At 45.8% G+C, this 19,184-nt stretch overlaps 1 protein-coding gene across 2 annotated transcripts in view; it reads right to left on the bottom strand.

Moving 5' to 3' along the window:
• Positions 1-2,236: 2,236 nt before the first annotated feature.
• LOC139760337 (lumican-like) overlaps positions 2,237-19,184 on the bottom strand; it is a 31,615-nt gene continuing 14,667 nt past the window's right edge. For both annotated transcript variants that reach the window (XM_071683365.1, XM_071683366.1), the window contains 9 exons: positions 11,921-12,067; positions 11,453-11,571; positions 10,716-10,834; positions 9,894-10,149; positions 8,655-8,763; positions 7,909-8,118; positions 6,579-6,757; positions 5,656-5,857; positions 2,237-5,175 (listed from right to left, as the gene is read on the bottom strand). In XM_071683365.1, coding sequence (XP_071539466.1) covers positions 5,089-5,175; positions 5,656-5,857; positions 6,579-6,757; positions 7,909-8,118; positions 8,655-8,763; positions 9,894-10,149; positions 10,716-10,834; positions 11,453-11,571; positions 11,921-12,067 — 1,428 coding nt within the window. In that variant the 3' untranslated portion in view covers positions 2,237-5,088. The remainder of the gene's footprint in view (positions 5,176-5,655; positions 5,858-6,578; positions 6,758-7,908; positions 8,119-8,654; positions 8,764-9,893; positions 10,150-10,715; positions 10,835-11,452; positions 11,572-11,920; positions 12,068-19,184) is intronic.

A 19,184-nucleotide genomic window follows, 5' to 3' on the forward strand; every position in this document is an offset into this window, starting at 1 on the left:
TACAGACACCAGACGCACAAGGTGCACAGACGTGAGGTACAGACACCAGACGCACAAGGTGCACAGACGTGAGGTACAGACACCAGACGCACAAGGTGCACAGACGTGAGGTACAGACACCAGACGCACAAGGTGCACAGACGTGAGGTACAGACACCAGACGCACAAGGTGCACAGACGTGAGGTACAGACACCAGACGCACAAGGTGCACAGACGTGAGGTACAGACACCAGACGCACAAGGTGCACAGACGTGAGGTACAGACACCAGACGCACAAGGTGCACAGACGTGAGGTACAGACACCAGACGCACAAGGTGCACAGACGTGAGGTACAGACACCAGACGCACAAGGTGCACAGACGTGAGGTACAGACACCAGACGCACAAGGTGCACAGACGTGAGGTACAGACACCAGACGCACAAGGTGCACAGACGTGAGGTACAGACACCAGACGCACAAGGTGCACAGACGTGAGGTACAGACACCAGACGCACAAGGTGCACAGACGTGAGGTACAGACACCAGACGCACAAGGTGCACAGACGTGAGGTACAGACACCAGACGCACAAGGTGCACAGACGTGAGGTACAGACACCAGACGCACAAGGTGCACAGACGTGAGGTACAGACACCAGACGCACAAGGTGCACAGACGTGAGGTACAGACACCAGACGCACAAGGTGCACAGACGTGAGGTACAGACACCAGACGCACAAGGTGCACAGACGTGAGGTACAGACACCAGACGCACAAGGTGCACAGACGTGAGGTACAGACACCAGACGCACAAGGTGCACAGACGTGAGGTACAGACACCAGACGCACAAGGTGCACAGACGTGAGGTACAGACACCAGACGCACAAGGTGCACAGACGTGAGGTACAGACACCAGACGCACAAGGTGCACAGACGTGAGGTACAGACACCAGACGCACAAGGTGCACAGACGTGAGGTACAGACACCAGACGCACAAGGTGCACAGACGTGAGGTACAGACACCAGACGCACAAGGTGCACAGACGTGAGGTACAGACACCAGACGCACAAGGTGCACAGACGTGAGGTACAGACACCAGACGCACAAGGTGCACAGACGTGAGGTACAGACACCAGACGCACAAGGTGCACAGACGTGAGGTACAGACACCAGACGCACAAGGTGCACAGACGTGAGGTACAGACACCAGACGCACAAGGTGCACAGACGTGAGGTACAGACACCAGACGCACAAGGTGCACAGACGTGAGGTACAGACACCAGACGCACAAGGTGCACAGACGTGAGGTACAGACACCAGACGCACAAGGTGCACAGACGTGAGGTACAGACACCAGACGCACAAGGTGCACAGACGTGAGGTACAGACACCAGACGCACAAGGTGCACAGACGTGAGGTACAGACACCAGACGCACAAGGTGCACAGACGTGAGGTACAGACACCAGACGCACAAGGTGCACAGACGTGAGGTACAGACACCAGACGCACAAGGTGCACAGACGTGAGGTACAGACACCAGACGCACAAGGTGCACAGACGTGAGGTACACCGTAAAGTGTCAGTAATGAAATACCGTTTGTACCCGCGACCTCTCTCTCTCTCTCTCTCTCTCTCTCTCTCTCTCTCTCTCTCTCTCTCTCTCTCTCTCTCTCTCTCTCTCTCTCTCTCTCTCTCTCTCAACGATGCTTTTTTTTTCATGTTCATTCCTCACTCGTTCCTGCAATCTTGCTCATGTAGCCTGACCTCCCAGTCTTTCCCGGATCTCTCCCATAAGCTGTATCTTTCCCAACTTCTTTTTTTGTACCTTCATTATCATGATCTCAGCTTTGCCCCTGGTCATTCCGTAGGTCCATCCTACGCCCCTCTACGCCAGTCCGTGTACTTGACGTAGTGGCTTTTTTAAGTCTTCGTAGTTTTCTTGTATACTTTCTCCTACCTTCGATATTCTGTATGTTTGTAAAAAGGACGTGCTTTTGTACCGTGTGATCTTTCTCCAAGGTAATGTTATTAAACTTAACACCACTGTACGTGGAGACTAAAACTACCAGTGATCATTCGTCCGTGTGTTTGTGTGTGTAGCCAGGCATATATATATATGTGACATATCTTGTATTATGCCGTGAAGTATTCCTCATACCAACACTCACATCTGGTTTGATAATGAAAATAAGTTTAACGTCTCTCTCCTTAGACTCAATGGAATGGGATGGAAACTAAACAACCACGGAATTATTGTAGATGTAATTTGATGTGTTGGCTCAGTGGAGGGCTGATGTGGCAGACATGGAAGCACGGGCCTCATCTATAACCTGTGGATAACTTGGCGGTAATCAGATAACAAATATATAAATATACACTAATACAAAATACGACAGCCCTTCCAAAATCAGGAGCTTAACAGAGGCATGGCAGTTGACGTCACATGACGTCACTGAAAGTAAGTAGACACACACACACACATTTATACACGGTATATATATATATAGCTGTATGTAGGGACGTCCTCAGACATCAAGATACTATATATATATATATATATATATATATATATATATATATATATATATATATATATATATATATATATATATATATAATGTTATTAAACTTAACACCACTGTACGTGGAGACTAAAACTACCAGTGATCATTCGTCTGTGTGTGTGTGTCTGTGTGTGTGTCTGTGTCTGTGTGTGTCTGTGTCTGTGTGAGGGAGAACATGGAACATCACATGTGTTGCCAAACACCATCTGTGGCGACACGCAGGCTGGGGAGTGTGCACTGGGCTCTTCTTGACCATCCTCGTTCATATGTTTCCCCCTGAAGTAAGGGAGCGTTTCTGTCTTCGTTTTCCCTCGTTTCCTATGAAGGATGAGAGGCGTATTGTTAACTATATATATATTTCTTCCATCGTTTTTTTTTCCTAACCGAAAATGATTTTTTTCCTACTATGGTCTTAATCCCGTCCAGGTGAAGCTTACTGGGTATAAAACTCCTTTTTCTCTCTCTCTCTCTTTTTCATATACGAGATCGTTTGAATGTCGGGAGGTTAAAGGTCGTTTACTCTATCATAAAACTATACAAATGTCGACACAACTGCTTTACTGGAAAGTAAAAAGGGGCGAGAGACATTAGCATATGGTGAGGACGATTTGCAAGTGTTGAAGAGAAAGAGAAGAGAAGAATTCTGATGGTAGTCTTACACTGTCATATTATATTGCTAATTTCTTATTCCTAATTAAGAAAACGTGAGGAAAATTTCTACCATTGATGAGACAGATGACCACACACACACACACACACACACACACACACACACACACACACACACACAGTAACATCAGTGCTCACGTTGTGGTGAAACCTCATCAGATTCTTTGTGTACATTCTGGTCCTCTAACTCCCGATTATGAGGTTTCCAGCGTCACAGTGGCGGGGCTGTGTTTTGTGACCTTCTGTTCCCGAGGGTGTTGAGGTAAGGACTTGTGTTATCAGTATACCACCAGGGCAGAAAGGGGCGTATCCGGTGTCCGCCCAGCCCACCTTGTATAGGGAAACGTATAAAATGACCAACGTGTTGCGTCAGATATTCCACAGTCGTGGTGGAAAGACACTTGGATATTCCTGACTCACTTTGGAGGGAATGTGGGTGAGCTCCGCGACCTGAACAACATACCCGTGAACAGCACTCACTTAAGACGGGCAGGACACTCACGGGGAACCGCTGCAGAAGGTGAGCCCTCTCAGGAAGGAGCTGTGTGTAAGGCAGAAAACAGTGTTGCCTTACATCAGTATCACTTAAATCAAGACGCTGCTGTATTCTGAATTCTGAATTCAAGGCATTGCTGTATTCTGCTGTATTCCATCTAGCCTCGGTGTGCATGACTCTTCACCTCGTCTCTCCTTCGTGTAATCAGGGCCAGCGATGTGGCAAGACCCTGGGGCGCTGCGGTATAAGACTTCGACGTGTTCTCCGACACGCCTCCGAAATAATGATATATATATATAGTGTGATTCTGTGCTGGAGGCGCGAAGCCGGGAAGAACTTCATCTATTACCGTCAGTGACTGACTGGTCCTGAGGAGGACCTTTGCCTCAAAGGAACGTCCTCTCAAGGAACCTTCGAAGTCCATTTGACCATCGCCATAGGCTGGAGCTTACGAACCCAGGTACGCAAGTCTGAAGTCCATTTGTTGGTTGGGGTTATGAGGTGACCAGGCAAGACCTGCCATTGAGCTGTGGTCTTACGTAATGTGGAGCGGAGGTGGAAACCACCGTAACACGACGACAGTTGCCTGGTGACTACTTAACCAGCCCATTTTCCTTCATAGTCTCACTGCTTCATGACGTCCTCGACAAAGCCCCAGTTGAGAAATACCGTCGCTTCTTCTTATAACTCAGCAGGACGGTGCAGCTTCTGGACACGGGTGTCCTAGCCTTGGACCTGAAGCTTACAGAAAAGTCAGGCCAAAAGGTCTGTCTCTCACCCGTTCTGTATAATACCTCCTCAAAGACGTTCACTTATCAGTCCCTCTCAGATATGATGGATGTTCATGTTCTCTCTCGGTAACTACAAATACTTAACATTTAATCCTCTTATTTACATAAATTAACATAACATTATATTATATTATATGTAATATATATATATATATATATATATATATATATATATATATATATATATATATATATATATATATATATATATCCTAGATCATGTGTTGGTGGCGTTCATTGGATGGCTACATACAGTAGTGTTGCCTCTATCTACAGCAGGCGAGGCACTGCACACACATGATTATATATATATATATATATATATATATATATATAAGGGTTGGCACGGAGCTACTTGGCACGTGGTTGTCGCGGAAGTCGACAGAAGACAATCCTGACAGTTGGTAACTGGACGTGGGGCACTGGCCGCCATCAACAAGTCTCTATGACACTTGACACCAGTCATCTGCGTCGCGTCATGTGACACCGTGGATCTACACGGTGAAGTGGCACAGCTGGGGCAAGTGCCGTGCCTCCAGCAGCTAGCAAGGTCGCGGCCCGGTGCTCCCCGACGGCGGCCTACGAGTGGACGGTCTGGCCGACGGCCTCCTGGTCCTCGTTGAAGGCCCGTCGGTACTTGATGCTTTCGCCGAACATGTGCCGGGTCTGTGGGGCAGGAGGGATGAACCGGGGTTAGTGAGGCGAAGGTACACAGAGGACAGGTCAAAAGCGAGAGGAACGACACTGCTGGAGTGAGAGAAGGAGGAGGAGGAGGGTGATTGGTGAGTAGAAATAAGATATCAGAGAAATTAGGTCGGTCAAGTTCATGTTCAGACGGGAAGAAACTATACAGATAGAGGGTACTCGCGAGAATTACTGGCCGTATCAGGAGTGTGTGTGTGTGTGTATAGGGTGGATAAGCTCTGATAGGTCCAAATTCTCTGGAAGAGTGTTCGTAGCGGAAATAGAACAACTGACATTTGTTGGAGGGGAAATTAATGGTTGGTGATACTGAGCCACGCGTCAAGGAGGGAGAGAAATAGGGCATCCATATATTGATGGACAGATAACTTAGGCTCGTTAGGTGGCGAGTGTCAGAAAGCCGCAGACATGTAATGTCTTAGGTAGATTTAAGCCAGAACTTACCCTGGAACGCCTGAAGAGGGCGTAAGCGAAGACCAGAGTGCCTGTCAGGAGGAGGATGGCCCCGACCACTATGGTGCTGGCGATGAGGGGGCCAACATTACGGTGGCCGACGAAGGTGTGGGGCGTCGTGCACTGGAAAGTGTGGGAGTGAACCAGCAGGTCGGTCACACGCATCCCGCGGTCGGCGATGGGCTCGGCACAGCTGCGGGGAGCGAGGAACATGGTCACCAACGGCAGGGAGGAGTGGGGAACACCTGCGCAGTCTGAAGGACGGGGTGGTAAGTGTACTCAAATGGAGGGATGGGTTACTGAGGGAGGAGGCGGTGGTACGTGAGTCTACCTGAGGAAGGGAGGGAGGGAGGGATCGATGTATCATAGGGAAGACACAGAGACGGGACATTATACTTCGATGAGACATGTTGACATGCATGAGGAAGAGAGGAGTCATGGTGGGGGAAGCTGCAGGGGGGTAAGTGTGTAGGTGACTGATCTTGTTCATCATGAAGAGGGTAGGTGAGTAGGTGGCAGGTGTTGTTCATCATAAACCTAACAAAACCAGTAAACCTAACCTAAAACTAGATTCATTCGTCTTTCAGTTTCCACTTTGTTTTCCCCTGACATAAATGTAATCTGAGTCAGCATCCTACAACCTCCTGTGCAGGAGCTCACTCCAGTCTCTCAGTCACCTTCTTCACAACTGGAACCTACAGAACACCCAGGATCCTTCTGTCTTCTTCTAGGGACCCAACCTTTCCCTGGGCCTTACTGTGTTGCTTCGGAAGCGAAACTTTCATAACCAAGCAACACATCCGTTCAACTCTCGTCTGTTGCTTTAATGATTATCTATACTTTATTCCTAGTTATCTCCAGCGCGAGCGCGTGTGTGTGCGCGCGTGCTAGAGTATGAGATGGGAGGTACTTACTGTATAGAGAGGGTGGTCTCTGGGTTCTTCGTTTCCAGGACCGGTATGAGCTCCTGGGCTACCCACTTGAGGTGGCAGTCGCAATTCCAGGGGTTGTTCTGGATGTCCACCACCTTCAGCTCCCGCCAGGGCAGCATGTTCTCCTCCAGCGAACTGAGTTTGTTGTCCTGGATGTGGATCTGCCGAGCCAATGACGGTCACACGTTAATGTTGGTGGAACATGTCACTCGAACGGTACACTCGAGAGTGCCTGGCCTCTATAGAGACAATATCGACTTGGACACAAGACTATATAAATGTCACGGCCGTCGAGAACTACGGGTTGGCCAGCCGGGATCTTTACCACACGTTTTGAGAGTGCTGACGGAAGGAATGGGTTGTGGGAGGTGGAGACTTCTGGAGGGAATCGTCGGAGGATTCTAGAGAGTGTGTGGTGAACAAGGGGAAGTTTGGGAAAGAGAAGACAAGTAGTATTGTAACAGATCACAGGACGCAACCAACGTAGGTACTCTATTTTAATACAGTCTTGTGAAAGAACATGATATAAACATTGAAAAGAAGTTTTAACCTAACCTAACCGCAAAGAGTGTAACTTCTTAACGTAAATACATCTCAGAAAAAAAAGAGAAAATATAGATGTAATAAAGAGGAAAATTTCTTCTTTTCAAGACATATAGCTGGACTTTCCAATGCTAGAACACAACGTGTTGTTGGACTTGTATACTTAGGGTTACCGTCAGTTATCCTGTCTTATGACCAGCCTAACTTGATCAGTATGTTGCAAAGCTTAGGAGGTACCCAGTCACAGGCCCACGTACACCTTTGCTTCCCTAGGGACCTATGTAAATCCGAACGTTTTGCTGTTGTATTCAATACAGTGCCCGAGGCATTCAGTGCTGAGAGGAATCACCAGATGAATTATAGGAACGTTGGCTCACTATACCCACTGTTTACTTCTGACAGGAAGGTGAAGGTGGAAGATCGAACAGCTAAACTAACATGTCAACCTCAGCTGTCAACATCACGCGTAGTGGAACCGATAAATGATACACAAACATCTGCCATATGTTGTGTTCTTGAGATGGTTGGTTGTGAAGTGGGTCAGCTTCTCGTTGTGGAAGGTGTGTCGGTCACTCCCTTGGCTTCTTGTTCTGTCGTAATGTAGCTTGGGAATTTTATTGATTTCTTTTTCGTACAAAAACATGTGTTGTGGGTTGGGGTTTTGCTGTTAGTGAAACGTGGGTTGTGTCGTCCGTAGACATGTGTTGGGTAAGTTTCATGTGGGTTGGTGTGGCTAGAGTGTTTCCTGTGTCTGAAATGTGGTACCCACCTCCTGCAGAGCCAGTTCATCCCCCAGTAATTTGTAGAAGGCGTCGCGGTCGATGTAGGAGAACTCGGGGTTGTCTGACATCTTGAGAACCTGTAGACTGGTGAGGCTGGAGAAGGCGTGGGACCCCACGTGCCTGAGGTGGGGCATGGCCGACATTTCCAGGACCCGCAGTGTCTTCAAGCCAGACTGGAAGTCACCCACGCTGACGGTCTGAGGGAGAGGTACTACAGGTCATGCTCCTGACGACAGGACATCACAAGGGCATACAGAGCAGTGGTGTACCTCAAGGTAGGAACTGGTTACCACTCCAACTCCACGATTGTATCCTAGAGCCCAGCAGGACGATCGAACAGGACAATACGACCTTAGGATTTGATTCCATGTCACCATAGTCGTACCTTCGTGTCTGATAATCGCATCTTTGGGCTCAAGAATCATACTTTCGTGTTCGAGGCTTCAAACGAAGATGTACAAAACTTTATCGAATTTTAAAAAGTGTTGGAAAACATACAGAGATTTTAATACGTACCTTTTATCAGGGCAAATGTTGGACTATCACTGACGCTTACTGAGTACAAGATGCGTCACATCTTACATGGCGTCACACGCACAAAAGCGAACTTATCTGCCTTCCGCCGGATATTAAGAACTAAGCTGTTTCCTGGAGGATGAACTAGCTGGAGCGACAGGTAGCCTGAACAAGCATTATGTCTCCTAGGAGGTACAGAGTCGTAGTGGCCACTGACCGTGATGGGGTTGGCGTTGAGGTTGAGTTGGACGAGGTTGCGTGCGTAGTTGACCTCGGAAGGCACTGATAATAATTTGTTGCCCGCTAGCGTCAGCACCCGTAGGTTCCTGTACATGGGGAGATAACTCTGTAGTCCTACCACATAACTTATGAACGTAGGTTCCTGTACATGGGGAGGTAACTCTGTAGTCCTACCACTTAACTTATGAACGTAGGTTCTTGTGCATGGGGAGATAACTCTGTAATCTCATCACTTTACTTACATTATCAGCAAGGTTTCTACACCATTGTACATGGGGGTATAACTGCAATGCTGCCATTTTACTTGTATCATTATCCAATCCTGTAGGTTCCTGATCATGAAAAGGTAACTCAATAATCTTTTCGTTTAATTCATCTGGAACTCCTGTAGCCTTATAACCAGCCACCCCAATAAATTCCTGCACCTTGTAAGATAACTATGATTCTTTGTTTATGATGTGAACCGTATATACGGGATCCTGTATGGAGACGAAGTGTATGACTCTCCCACGTACATATCTGTAGGTTCTGTACGTGGGGGAATAAATGTGTAGCTTACATTTAGTTATCGGTGTTTTCAGCCGCTGCGGATGGGTTACGAGTCAAGCCTACCTTAGTTACATAGTGTACAGTGCATGTTCCTTGTACTGTACGTTTACACAGCTCAGTAGCTCAGCCACTGAACTTCGACTATATTTGTGTGATAACTTCATAGGTCTCGCTATATGAGAATATAACTATACAGTACTTGTAGGTTTGGATATATGAAGGTATAACTATATAACACTTCGTCTAACTTGCTGTTGTTGTCGTCAAAAACCGTGGGTTCTTCTCGGTGGAAAGGGAAGAGTGTAATCATGTGACTTGCTGATTTTTTGTTTCAATCTAATAAAAAGAGGAGAACTAAAGAGACAGAGAAGTAAGGAGAGAAGAGTGAAGATAATCCAAGTTTTACGGAGGGAAAAACAGCCTCTTAAAAAGGACCGGGTCTTACCTGCTGAGAAAGATTTGAGAACCAGCACAATTGTATCATCATGCCGCTTACAGTGTGATCAGAAAAGATTTACAAGTGAGAGGTTTTTCGAGATTTACGACTGTACTGTAAATCACTCTTGACGAATCACATCACAAACCTAACCTTCAAGCTTGTACAAAGATACATTGGGTGACATTACTAGCACGTACCACGGTGTCCCTTACATTCGACGATGCTTACCTGAGATCAGTCAGAAAATTGCTTGGAAGACGATCAAGGCCTGTCTGAGAGAGATCCAGTTCCTCCAGGCTGTGCAGCTCGACAATGGCTGCCGCCATGCTCCAGGGGATGTCCCCGATGGGGTTGTGGGAGAGGAGGAGCCGTTTCAGGAAGGACAGGTGCTTCAAGGTGTTGATCTTCAGAGTCGTGATGTAGTTGTAGCTCAAGTCCAGCTCCTCCAGCCCCAGCGGCTTGGGATGGGTGGAGTTGTAGTGTCCTGGGGATAGGGTAGAGGCTGGTTAAGACGGATTCTCTCTCTCTCTCTCTCTCGAGAGAGAGAGAGAGAGAGAGAGAGAGAGAGGAGTTTAGAACACTTTGGGTAGATTTTATGTGCCATACTTTCTTTGGTTTGGACTTAAATTCAATATCTCAAACCAGATTTTTTATCTAGTTTATCCGAGGAAAAATTTTGTCTCTACATATTGCCTTATCAGTGTATCGGTTGGTTTTAGCCACAGTTCATGTCGGAAACAGTGTTATTGGTGCTGATTTCATAATTTCATTATTTTACATATAGTCTTTGAAGGTCTGCTAGTTTTGGAGAGTCTATTGTTGCGTATTTAACGCAACAGTCCTGAAAGGCCCAGGTCTCAGACATATCAGTGCCTATACTAACCATCGCTCGGAGTCTACACCAGAACCTTATAGTTGAAAACTGTGTCTACTAGCATGTAGGAGCTTCTGTCCCCTTAGTCTAACCAATCGCAAACCTCCGATTGAGGCTGTGCTAAAGTCTGTATCACTTTATCATCATGTGTTACGAGTCCTGGACAAGATGCTGACCTCTGAAGACGCCCTCGGTTATTGAATTGTCCGTCAAGTTGTTGTACTGCAGGTAGAGGTTCTTCAGCTCTGGCAGTTCTTTGAACGCATCGTCCGCGATCTTGGAGATGCGGTTCCTCCTGCGGGAGAGGGAGAACACACAGTCATAGGGAAGTAAAAGTGGTGAGATGCACAGAAGCTGTGGCATGACAGGTGCAGAAATCGTCACGCGGAAGAAGGCAACAGTCCCTGGGAAGGTATACAATAATACATGCAGGCAAGTCCCAGGAATTCAGTCCAAGAAGAGCCAGAAATCAGTCAGTTGTTCTCATTAACCTGGAATATGATGATAAGTCCAGTCGGATGGCACATGTTCTCCACATCCAAGTGACAAGATTTAGTTCACCGTTTCCTGAGCTTACAAACTCTCCCTTCCTTAACTCTGTGGTGGATATTTTTTGTTGTCTTTATCGCACAAACAGCTATATGTAACGCATCAAAACACCTCGAAGCAAACTACACCACAATATACACAATATATATATATATATATATATATATATATATATATATATATATATATATATACACACACACACACACACACACACACACACACACACACACACACACACAGTTAAATACAATACACGCGTCTTTATTACAGATATTTTTAGGACACATAGTGCTTCATGATCAAACAACATATACCTTTAAAGAAAATGTAGGTCAACATAAGTCTGGCACGGAGGACTTACTTGAAGTTCAGACTGAGGACATTGTGGACGACGGGTAGCTTAGGGACTTCTGAGATGAGGTTGTTGGCCAAGTTTAGAACCCAAGGGAAGGTGAAGTTGTCAGCGGTCAAGTCTGGTACCTGCGGGAGCAAGATCGGGAGGAGTAAACATTTATAAAACTTAATATCATAGTAGTTTAGCCCTTGATTGGAACGATACGATCCTTGAGCTTGGTTTAACTTGACCCTTTAGGGTCAAATCAAAGGCCAGGTCGTTCTCAAGGGTCATGCCATCGTGCTCCAGGGTTGTCCTCCGTTTTCCCCAAGGGTCGTACCGTGGTTCTAACCTGAGGTTAACTTTGTCACCTGCTTTATGAAACATGCACAGTACTTTTCTTTATAAACGTAAGTGAAATAACTGGGATAAATAGATTATCACTGAATTAATCATTCCAGGCTGTAACCTGTAACCCTGAAATCCGGCACTTACCTCTCTCAAATCAGCGGAGGTGCAGTCCACGTCCATGGGCACCGTATCGAGGCATTCACAATAGGCGCAAATTTCTGGGATCGTGTCCCCCGGTGGGATCACTGGCACCTGACCCGCTACCGCCACCACCATCACCAACAACAGCAGCTGCATTGAAAGAGGAGGATCAGTCGGTCCACGCGAGTGGTTTATATCAAAAGCGCCTGACGGGCGGAAACAAAGCATTGGTAAGCAATACAACATGTCTCTCCTGTAGCGTTCTTTAAGTAGAAGAAGAAACCATTTTTTTTTCACCTCGTTCAAAAGTTATGCAATCATCTGTATGGACACTATGATAGCGGTATTTTCTCGCTATATCCACAACCTTCCATGTGTGGTATTGTCGTCAAAGTGTGAACCAATATTGTCCTGTTAGTGTATAAAGTCGTTTTTGATATAAGAAACCAAACGTTATTGCGTGAAATAACAAATGTTGACACGTGATATTTTCATTGATTAAAACTGCAGCCTAAATACAAGTTTTGAATACTAACTGTTGATCTGAATACTAATTATGGGTATCAACTTTTGCTGGGTATATGAATAGCGGATACTGGCTGTTGCCTGAATATTGATATGGGATGCTAATTTGTGCCTAAAATAGGAATTATCGATACAAACTTTTGATCTTGTCCTGAAGACTTTCTCCTCCTTCAGCATAAGTTATTCTGAAAACCTTCTCCATCAACGTAAGTTATTCTGAAAACCTTCTCCATCAACATAAGTTATTCTGAAAACCTTCTCCAACATAAGTTATTCTGAAAACCTTCTCCATCAACATAAGTTATTCTGAAAACCTTCTCCATCAGCATAAGTTACTGGGAGAGTTATCTTGAGTCCTCTGTGTTAACGACAACAAATTTACTGTTTACAAGGTCATAGTAGTTTGTACGGACAGTAAGTGGAACCGTGAAAATAAACGAGCATCATACGGGCTTGCACTTGAGGTAGTGTGCTTTAATAATTGTCATCCTTGATATATCTTAATCTGTTTTCTTCTTTTAATGATTGTTGTTCATCGATTCTGTTATTAGCTTGATTATACGTATCTCGGCTCTTAAGATCATTGCATGTGATGTGTTTGTGTTTTTCCGTGACGGGATTGATTTACAGTTCTTCAACCGGTAATTATGACAAGAACATATGTACGATTTAACAGCATTTATTTTCAGTTACTGTTGTAGTCAGCATTTCACTTTTTCAGGCAAGAATACAAGCTAATGCAGGTGCTTAAGCCAAAGTATAAAGGGAATAAGTAGTACTGAAACGCACGCATTCCCTACCGAATGCGGTATGTCTCCCTTCTCACTATCACTCACCATCATGTTCACTATGGGTGGAACACCCCCAAGTACGCAAACATAAGTTTCACTACACAGTTGGAGAAGTTAACAATTAAAGAACGTCTGTTTTCCTCTACGATCTCGATGAAACAAGTTTGAAACTTTCCTTTTGTGAGATATGGTGATAAAATCATCATAGACATCAGTTATATCTCCCTCAGTCGCAAGCAGATGGTACTTTCATTATGAAACGTTCGACAAGAGGCTTGTTTTATATTTAACCATCCAATTCCCCTCGCTTCGAAACCTTGCCAGCATTTGTCATATATATATATATATATATATATATATATATATATATATATATATATATATATATATATATATATATATATATATATATATATCAAGACTTGAATTTGTCACCAATCATCATTTCAGTATGTCAAAGGCATAATTTCTTTGAATATTATGATAATACTAAAATTAACATGGCATTAGTGATTTGATGTTCACAAACTTTTCTAATTGAACATCGAAGGTGCGACAAAATGAATAGCAAAATACGTTTAGTAGTGTTACCCCAGCAGCGTTAATACCACCGTTTTCTCTATCACCCGTCACGAGTTATAGAAAACTTGCACAAATCCATCACTTGCATCTTAATTAGAGGGTAACTGATCGATAAACTTAAGAAGTGATGAGATAGCTTAATTTTGATTACCTGGTTCACTTCTGAATGCCATTTTGTTGTTGATTAAATAGAAATTTTTGTTCATACATAGAAGGCACTTTATATTAAGCTCTAGTGTATAGTGACGCATACTTGACATTATATTGCCAGTGTGATAATGTGTATGATGACAACTCACACGTAATGCTGACCCCAGACACATGAGAGAAGTGGCTGAAAGTTAGCACTTATCTCTCATACCTCATAAGAACACTGGATATATATTATATATTCTTATGTGACACTATTTTATATAAAAATTGATATTAATAGACGCCGAGCCTTTGGGTAAACAGCCGAAAATGTACATACTTCCCTGAAAACACACGTACCTAATTTTAAAGGTAGGCACTTTATATGTGACAAGTAAATAGATGAACAGATCAATGAAAATAGGATAATAAGATGTATCAAGTGGAGGAAATATGATCAGTTATTCTTCATATATTCTGGTATTTCCCACAATATGTATCAGTATATACGGTACGAGAATGATTTATTTTCCTGCAGCTTAATTTTGTGGATTGATGAAATGTTCGCAAATTAGAAAAAAATTTGGCGTTCGTCACAATTGCCTCAGATATGTGTTCAGATGTTCACATGAGTTTCCTTTGTATTATTCATTGAAGAACTGGCTACACTGCGGTGGGGGACGCCAGGACTCTCAAAATAATTTCTTTCCACGAGTTTCCGACCAAATACACTTAAGAAATTCGGTCATCGCAACCAGTTTTCTTGTGCAACTTTACTCGGGTAATACACGAAAATGAGAAAGATTTAGAGGACTGTGAAGTACAGGGTGGGGAATGTGAGATTAAAACAATCAAACCAGTGAACTTTGCCTGACACCCGGCCAGATATTCCTACCCTCCTAAACCCCCTAAACCTAAGATAAAACAAGATAGCCTAGTGTAGGGCTAACATAAATCAAGATAGCCTAGTGTAGCGTAACATAAAACAAGATAGCCTAGAGTAGCCTAACATATAACAAGATAGCGTAGTGTAGCCTAGCATAAAACAGGATAGCCCAATTTAATTCAAGATAACCAGATCTAGATAGCCTAGTCGGGGACCGCTCACATCCAACCCCTGTAGTGGAGACATGACACACTGAAATACAGTTGTGCTGTATTTTTTATAGATTTCTAATGACGATTTCCAACAGTTCTTTCATCGTTTGTTCTAGTTGGCCTGGGTGAGACTTGAGCAACACCGACAATCATCACCCATGACGGGAGAGAGAGAGAGATCAGGAGAGCTAGGAACAAATATTTGTAAGTTTTCACTCGTTCACTTTGTAGTAGAGTAGAACTTAAGATTCGTAAAACCGTGTTGACGATGATAAAAGAATATGTGATAAACATTAACATATGTTTTACAAGAAGAATGTGTTATTTTGCGAGGTGGCTCAGTAAAAGTAATTAATTACTACAATTATGATAACTCCTTTTCTCTGTATATATTACCACCAGTGATACCTTTTTTTCTATATTGTTTAAATGCCGTTGATAACTCATTTACATTGTATATATATAAGAGGTCAAGATAACTTTATTACGAGTATCAAAACCACTTATACCCCCTTGCACATTATGTACGTGCACTTGTGATTATTTCTTGTCTCTTAAGTACAACAACCCTCGTATATATTTCTCTTCCGAATAAAACAAGTAAAAGACTGGGAGTTGCTGGGTTTAGCGAGGCTTCCTCACCCTCACACAACCGATTCATTGCCCCGAGGACTTGCCCTCAGCCAGTAAACTCAAGAAAGTGGAAACAGCTCGATATAGACCCAGAACAGGCGAGGAACGGAAGGGCAAAGAGAGTGAGGGAAGGGAGGGGGAGACAAAGAAAACGAGAGAGAGAGAGAGAGAGAGAGAGAGAGAGAGAGAGAGAGAGAGAGCAGTGAGTTTTCATGGCGGGACATAACTTTTCCCTTACAGTTATACGGTAATAAGGGCAAGCCAGTTTGAACCCCGAGGATTTTTATTGCAGTTAGGGGCCAGTACAGTGGGGGAATGTGCGTGGATGAGCGTCCATACCACACAGCTGCGAGGGATAAAACGCCACTGTCTTACGGCTTGTGCTGGCTGGTGGGCGGACCCATGGGCGGGTGGGCCCATGCCGGGGGCTGGCCCTGGTGTGGGCGGCTGGCGAGTTTAGTGTGGAAGGAAAGCTGATCCCTTGAGCGCCACGATACCGCCCATAAGTACGACCTTACGACCCTTTCATACGACTGTATGACCCTAGAGCACGACGGTATGACCCTTTCATACGACTGTATGACCCTAGAGCACGACGGTATGACCCTTTCATACGACTGTATGTCCCTTGAGCACGACGGTACGATCTTTGAGTACGACCCTTTCATACGACTGTATGACCCTTGAGTACGACGGTACGACCCTTGAGTATATGATCCCCTAGTACTCTCCATGTAACCAGACGGAAATACAACTGTGATAGTACAGAAGGTCCATACTCCTACTCTAGAGCTAGGACGGGTAAACCATCAAGGCCGATGTGACTCGTCGTCTCGTAATAAAAGGCATTGTCTGCACCACAGTGTGAGGGGAGGGAGGTGGGTGAGGGAAGCAGGCCATCGTCCTGGTCCACCAGGCAGGGGACGTAAGATATACGTCGTCAGCACCGGCGGAGGAACAGACCTGGTCAAGAGTACGGCCCGGACGGATATAGATTTTTGAGGTCATCGTAAGTGAGGGGTGAGGGAGTCCGCCATGACAAGCTGATGTGCAGCAGCGGTAACTGAACTGTTATATGAGCCGATCTGTCTACTGCACTCAGTGACGCCCTGGAGGTTCACAGGGAGTCGACGAGTGCCTCCGGACGTGGCTGTTACCCGCTTCTGGATTTACCTCCCTCAGTTTCCTCGTCCGCCGGACTCCCACGCTTGGCTGTGTAACGCTCTGGCGTTTGCTGGCAAGCCTTTGATCACCGGAGCAAAAATACATCCCTTTGTGCCGGAGAGAACCAGAGGAATTCCCTGGGAATGTTTGACTCGTATGATCCACTTTTGTTTTAACGTTACGGGAGAGATTAAAGGCATCTGCTGGAGGGAGAGGTATGTTTTAATGGTGATCATCACACAGGGAGGAACTTTACTGTTATTCTGTAAATGATAACACATTTGCACATATATCGTAACATTATGGTGAATGGACCATTTCCTTCAGTGCCTGATGATTCAGCGGACTGTAATTCAACAGTATTTTACTGCAGTTTGGAGGAGGAGGGAGGAGAAGGAGCGAGCTTTGGGAGTGAGTGTGAGGTAATGAGCGTGTGGGCGTGAGTGTGTGGTAATGAGCGTGTGGGCGAGTGTGTGGTAATGAGCGTGTGGAAGATATATACCCTGCCAGGGTTGCCCGTGGGTGGCTGGGGATGTGAGGGTGGGTGAGGGATGGGGCGGTGATGGTGGTGGTGGTGGCAGGAGGATCGATGCTATGATAAGCCATGGTGATAAGCCAGGCTTCCTTCCCTTCCACCCACTAGCACCCACCCACCACCCAGGCCCCCACCCGCTCCTCCTCACGTCCTCCTGCCCACCGTGAACCGTCTTCATCCCATTGCCTGCTTCCTGGCCACACCAGCAAGGGGCCTCCCCCTGCTAGCACCTCTCACGTGCTGCTGGGCCTGCCTCCCTACCTGCTCCCTGCCTCACTTACCGGGAGCATCATTGGTTCTGCCTCCACTCATCCTCCCGTCATAATCTCCCGTCCCTTCCCCTCATCCTCCCGTCATAATCTCCCGTCCCTTCCCTCATCCTCCCGTCATAATCTCCCGTCCCTTCCCTCATCCTCCCGTCATAATCTCCCGTCCCTTCCCTCATCCTCCCGTCAGTGTCGTGGCTTGAACACACTGTCTCTGTCATCACATCTGGGACCTGCTGTACTCCTCAACATACAGTATCACTGGAGAAAAAAAAGAAAAAAAGAACTGACGTACAGTTGGCACGCGATGTTTACTTGTCTGCTTATATCGGGAAAATAAAAAAACTGGTCATTGAGCGTAACGCGAAATCCACTTGATGAAAATGTCTTTGTTATGATTCAGGTATAAATTAGAGGTATGTCAGACTCGGTGTGAAACACGTGGGTCGTGCGATATGCGTGCATGACGTCCGTGTCACGTGTTTCAAACATTTACAACCACGTATTGAGACAGCTGTGTAATGGCCGCTTGTAAGTCGCTCGGAGCTGTGAGGAAGGCGCCTGCTGGCCCGCCCTCGCCGGCCAGATAAGGACGAGTCAGCTGATAACACCTTATGGAGGCCCCCCTGGGTTTTAAGAGGCGAGCGAGTTCCAGTCAGGCAGGGGTGGTCGGCCACAGCACAAGCAGACATACGGCGTGTCGACCTTATGTCCGCGCCACGTGCACACCCCCACGCTACACCGTGCATTCCTCACGTATACACCGACGTTCATTACTGTACGTAGACGACATGAACATCTACCAGTCTACCAACGATCGTAGGTAATGTAAAACCCCCCCCCCCCCCCCGTGGCCTTCCATTTAGACCAATATCAATCCACGAGGGAAGTTCTTTTCTCATGACGACCGTGTCATTACTCCGTCTCTCGCTCGCCATCCTTGGGGGAAAAAAGAAAGACGCAGTTCGTCCATCTCTTTATCAAGATACGTTATCACGGTATCCTGGTGGCCCCAAGACGAGTCGTGGTGTGCGAGGCTTCCCTCTAAAATCTCGCTGCTGTTCTCGTCCATTGCTTTACTGGGTTATCCTTTCCAGTAGTGTGCAGAACGTGCCTTTATGGAACCTGGTCCTTAGTTCGGTGCACAGTCGACATCGCCTTCCTTGAAAAACAAGCGCGACATTTGCTATATACCTCATTCCCTGCCCCTCGGTGCCGATCCCTCTTCTATCGAGTTACTTATATTTCAATTGTGTGTGTGTGTGTGTGTGTGTGTGTCGTTGTTGTTCCCACACACTGCGTGAGCCCGTCGGCCATGGGCCGTACAGTAATCTGGATCATTCATAAAGCTACGACTTATCGCATACGTCGACCCCCAGAGTGTCTTCTATGGTCCCTCCCTCACCCCAGGTGTTGACGACCCACTTTGGCACTCATTCTTCAGTTCCTCCCACCCACTGCATAACCAAGTATAAAAACCTTTCTCTCGTTATCCCCTCAGCCTAATGACATGCTGATACATGATCTCACAGATTTTACTT

The sequence above is a fragment of the Panulirus ornatus genome, chromosome 36 (genome assembly GCF_036320965.1).
Source record: "Panulirus ornatus isolate Po-2019 chromosome 36, ASM3632096v1, whole genome shotgun sequence".
NCBI classification, from domain to species: domain Eukaryota; kingdom Metazoa; phylum Arthropoda; class Malacostraca; order Decapoda; family Palinuridae; genus Panulirus; species Panulirus ornatus.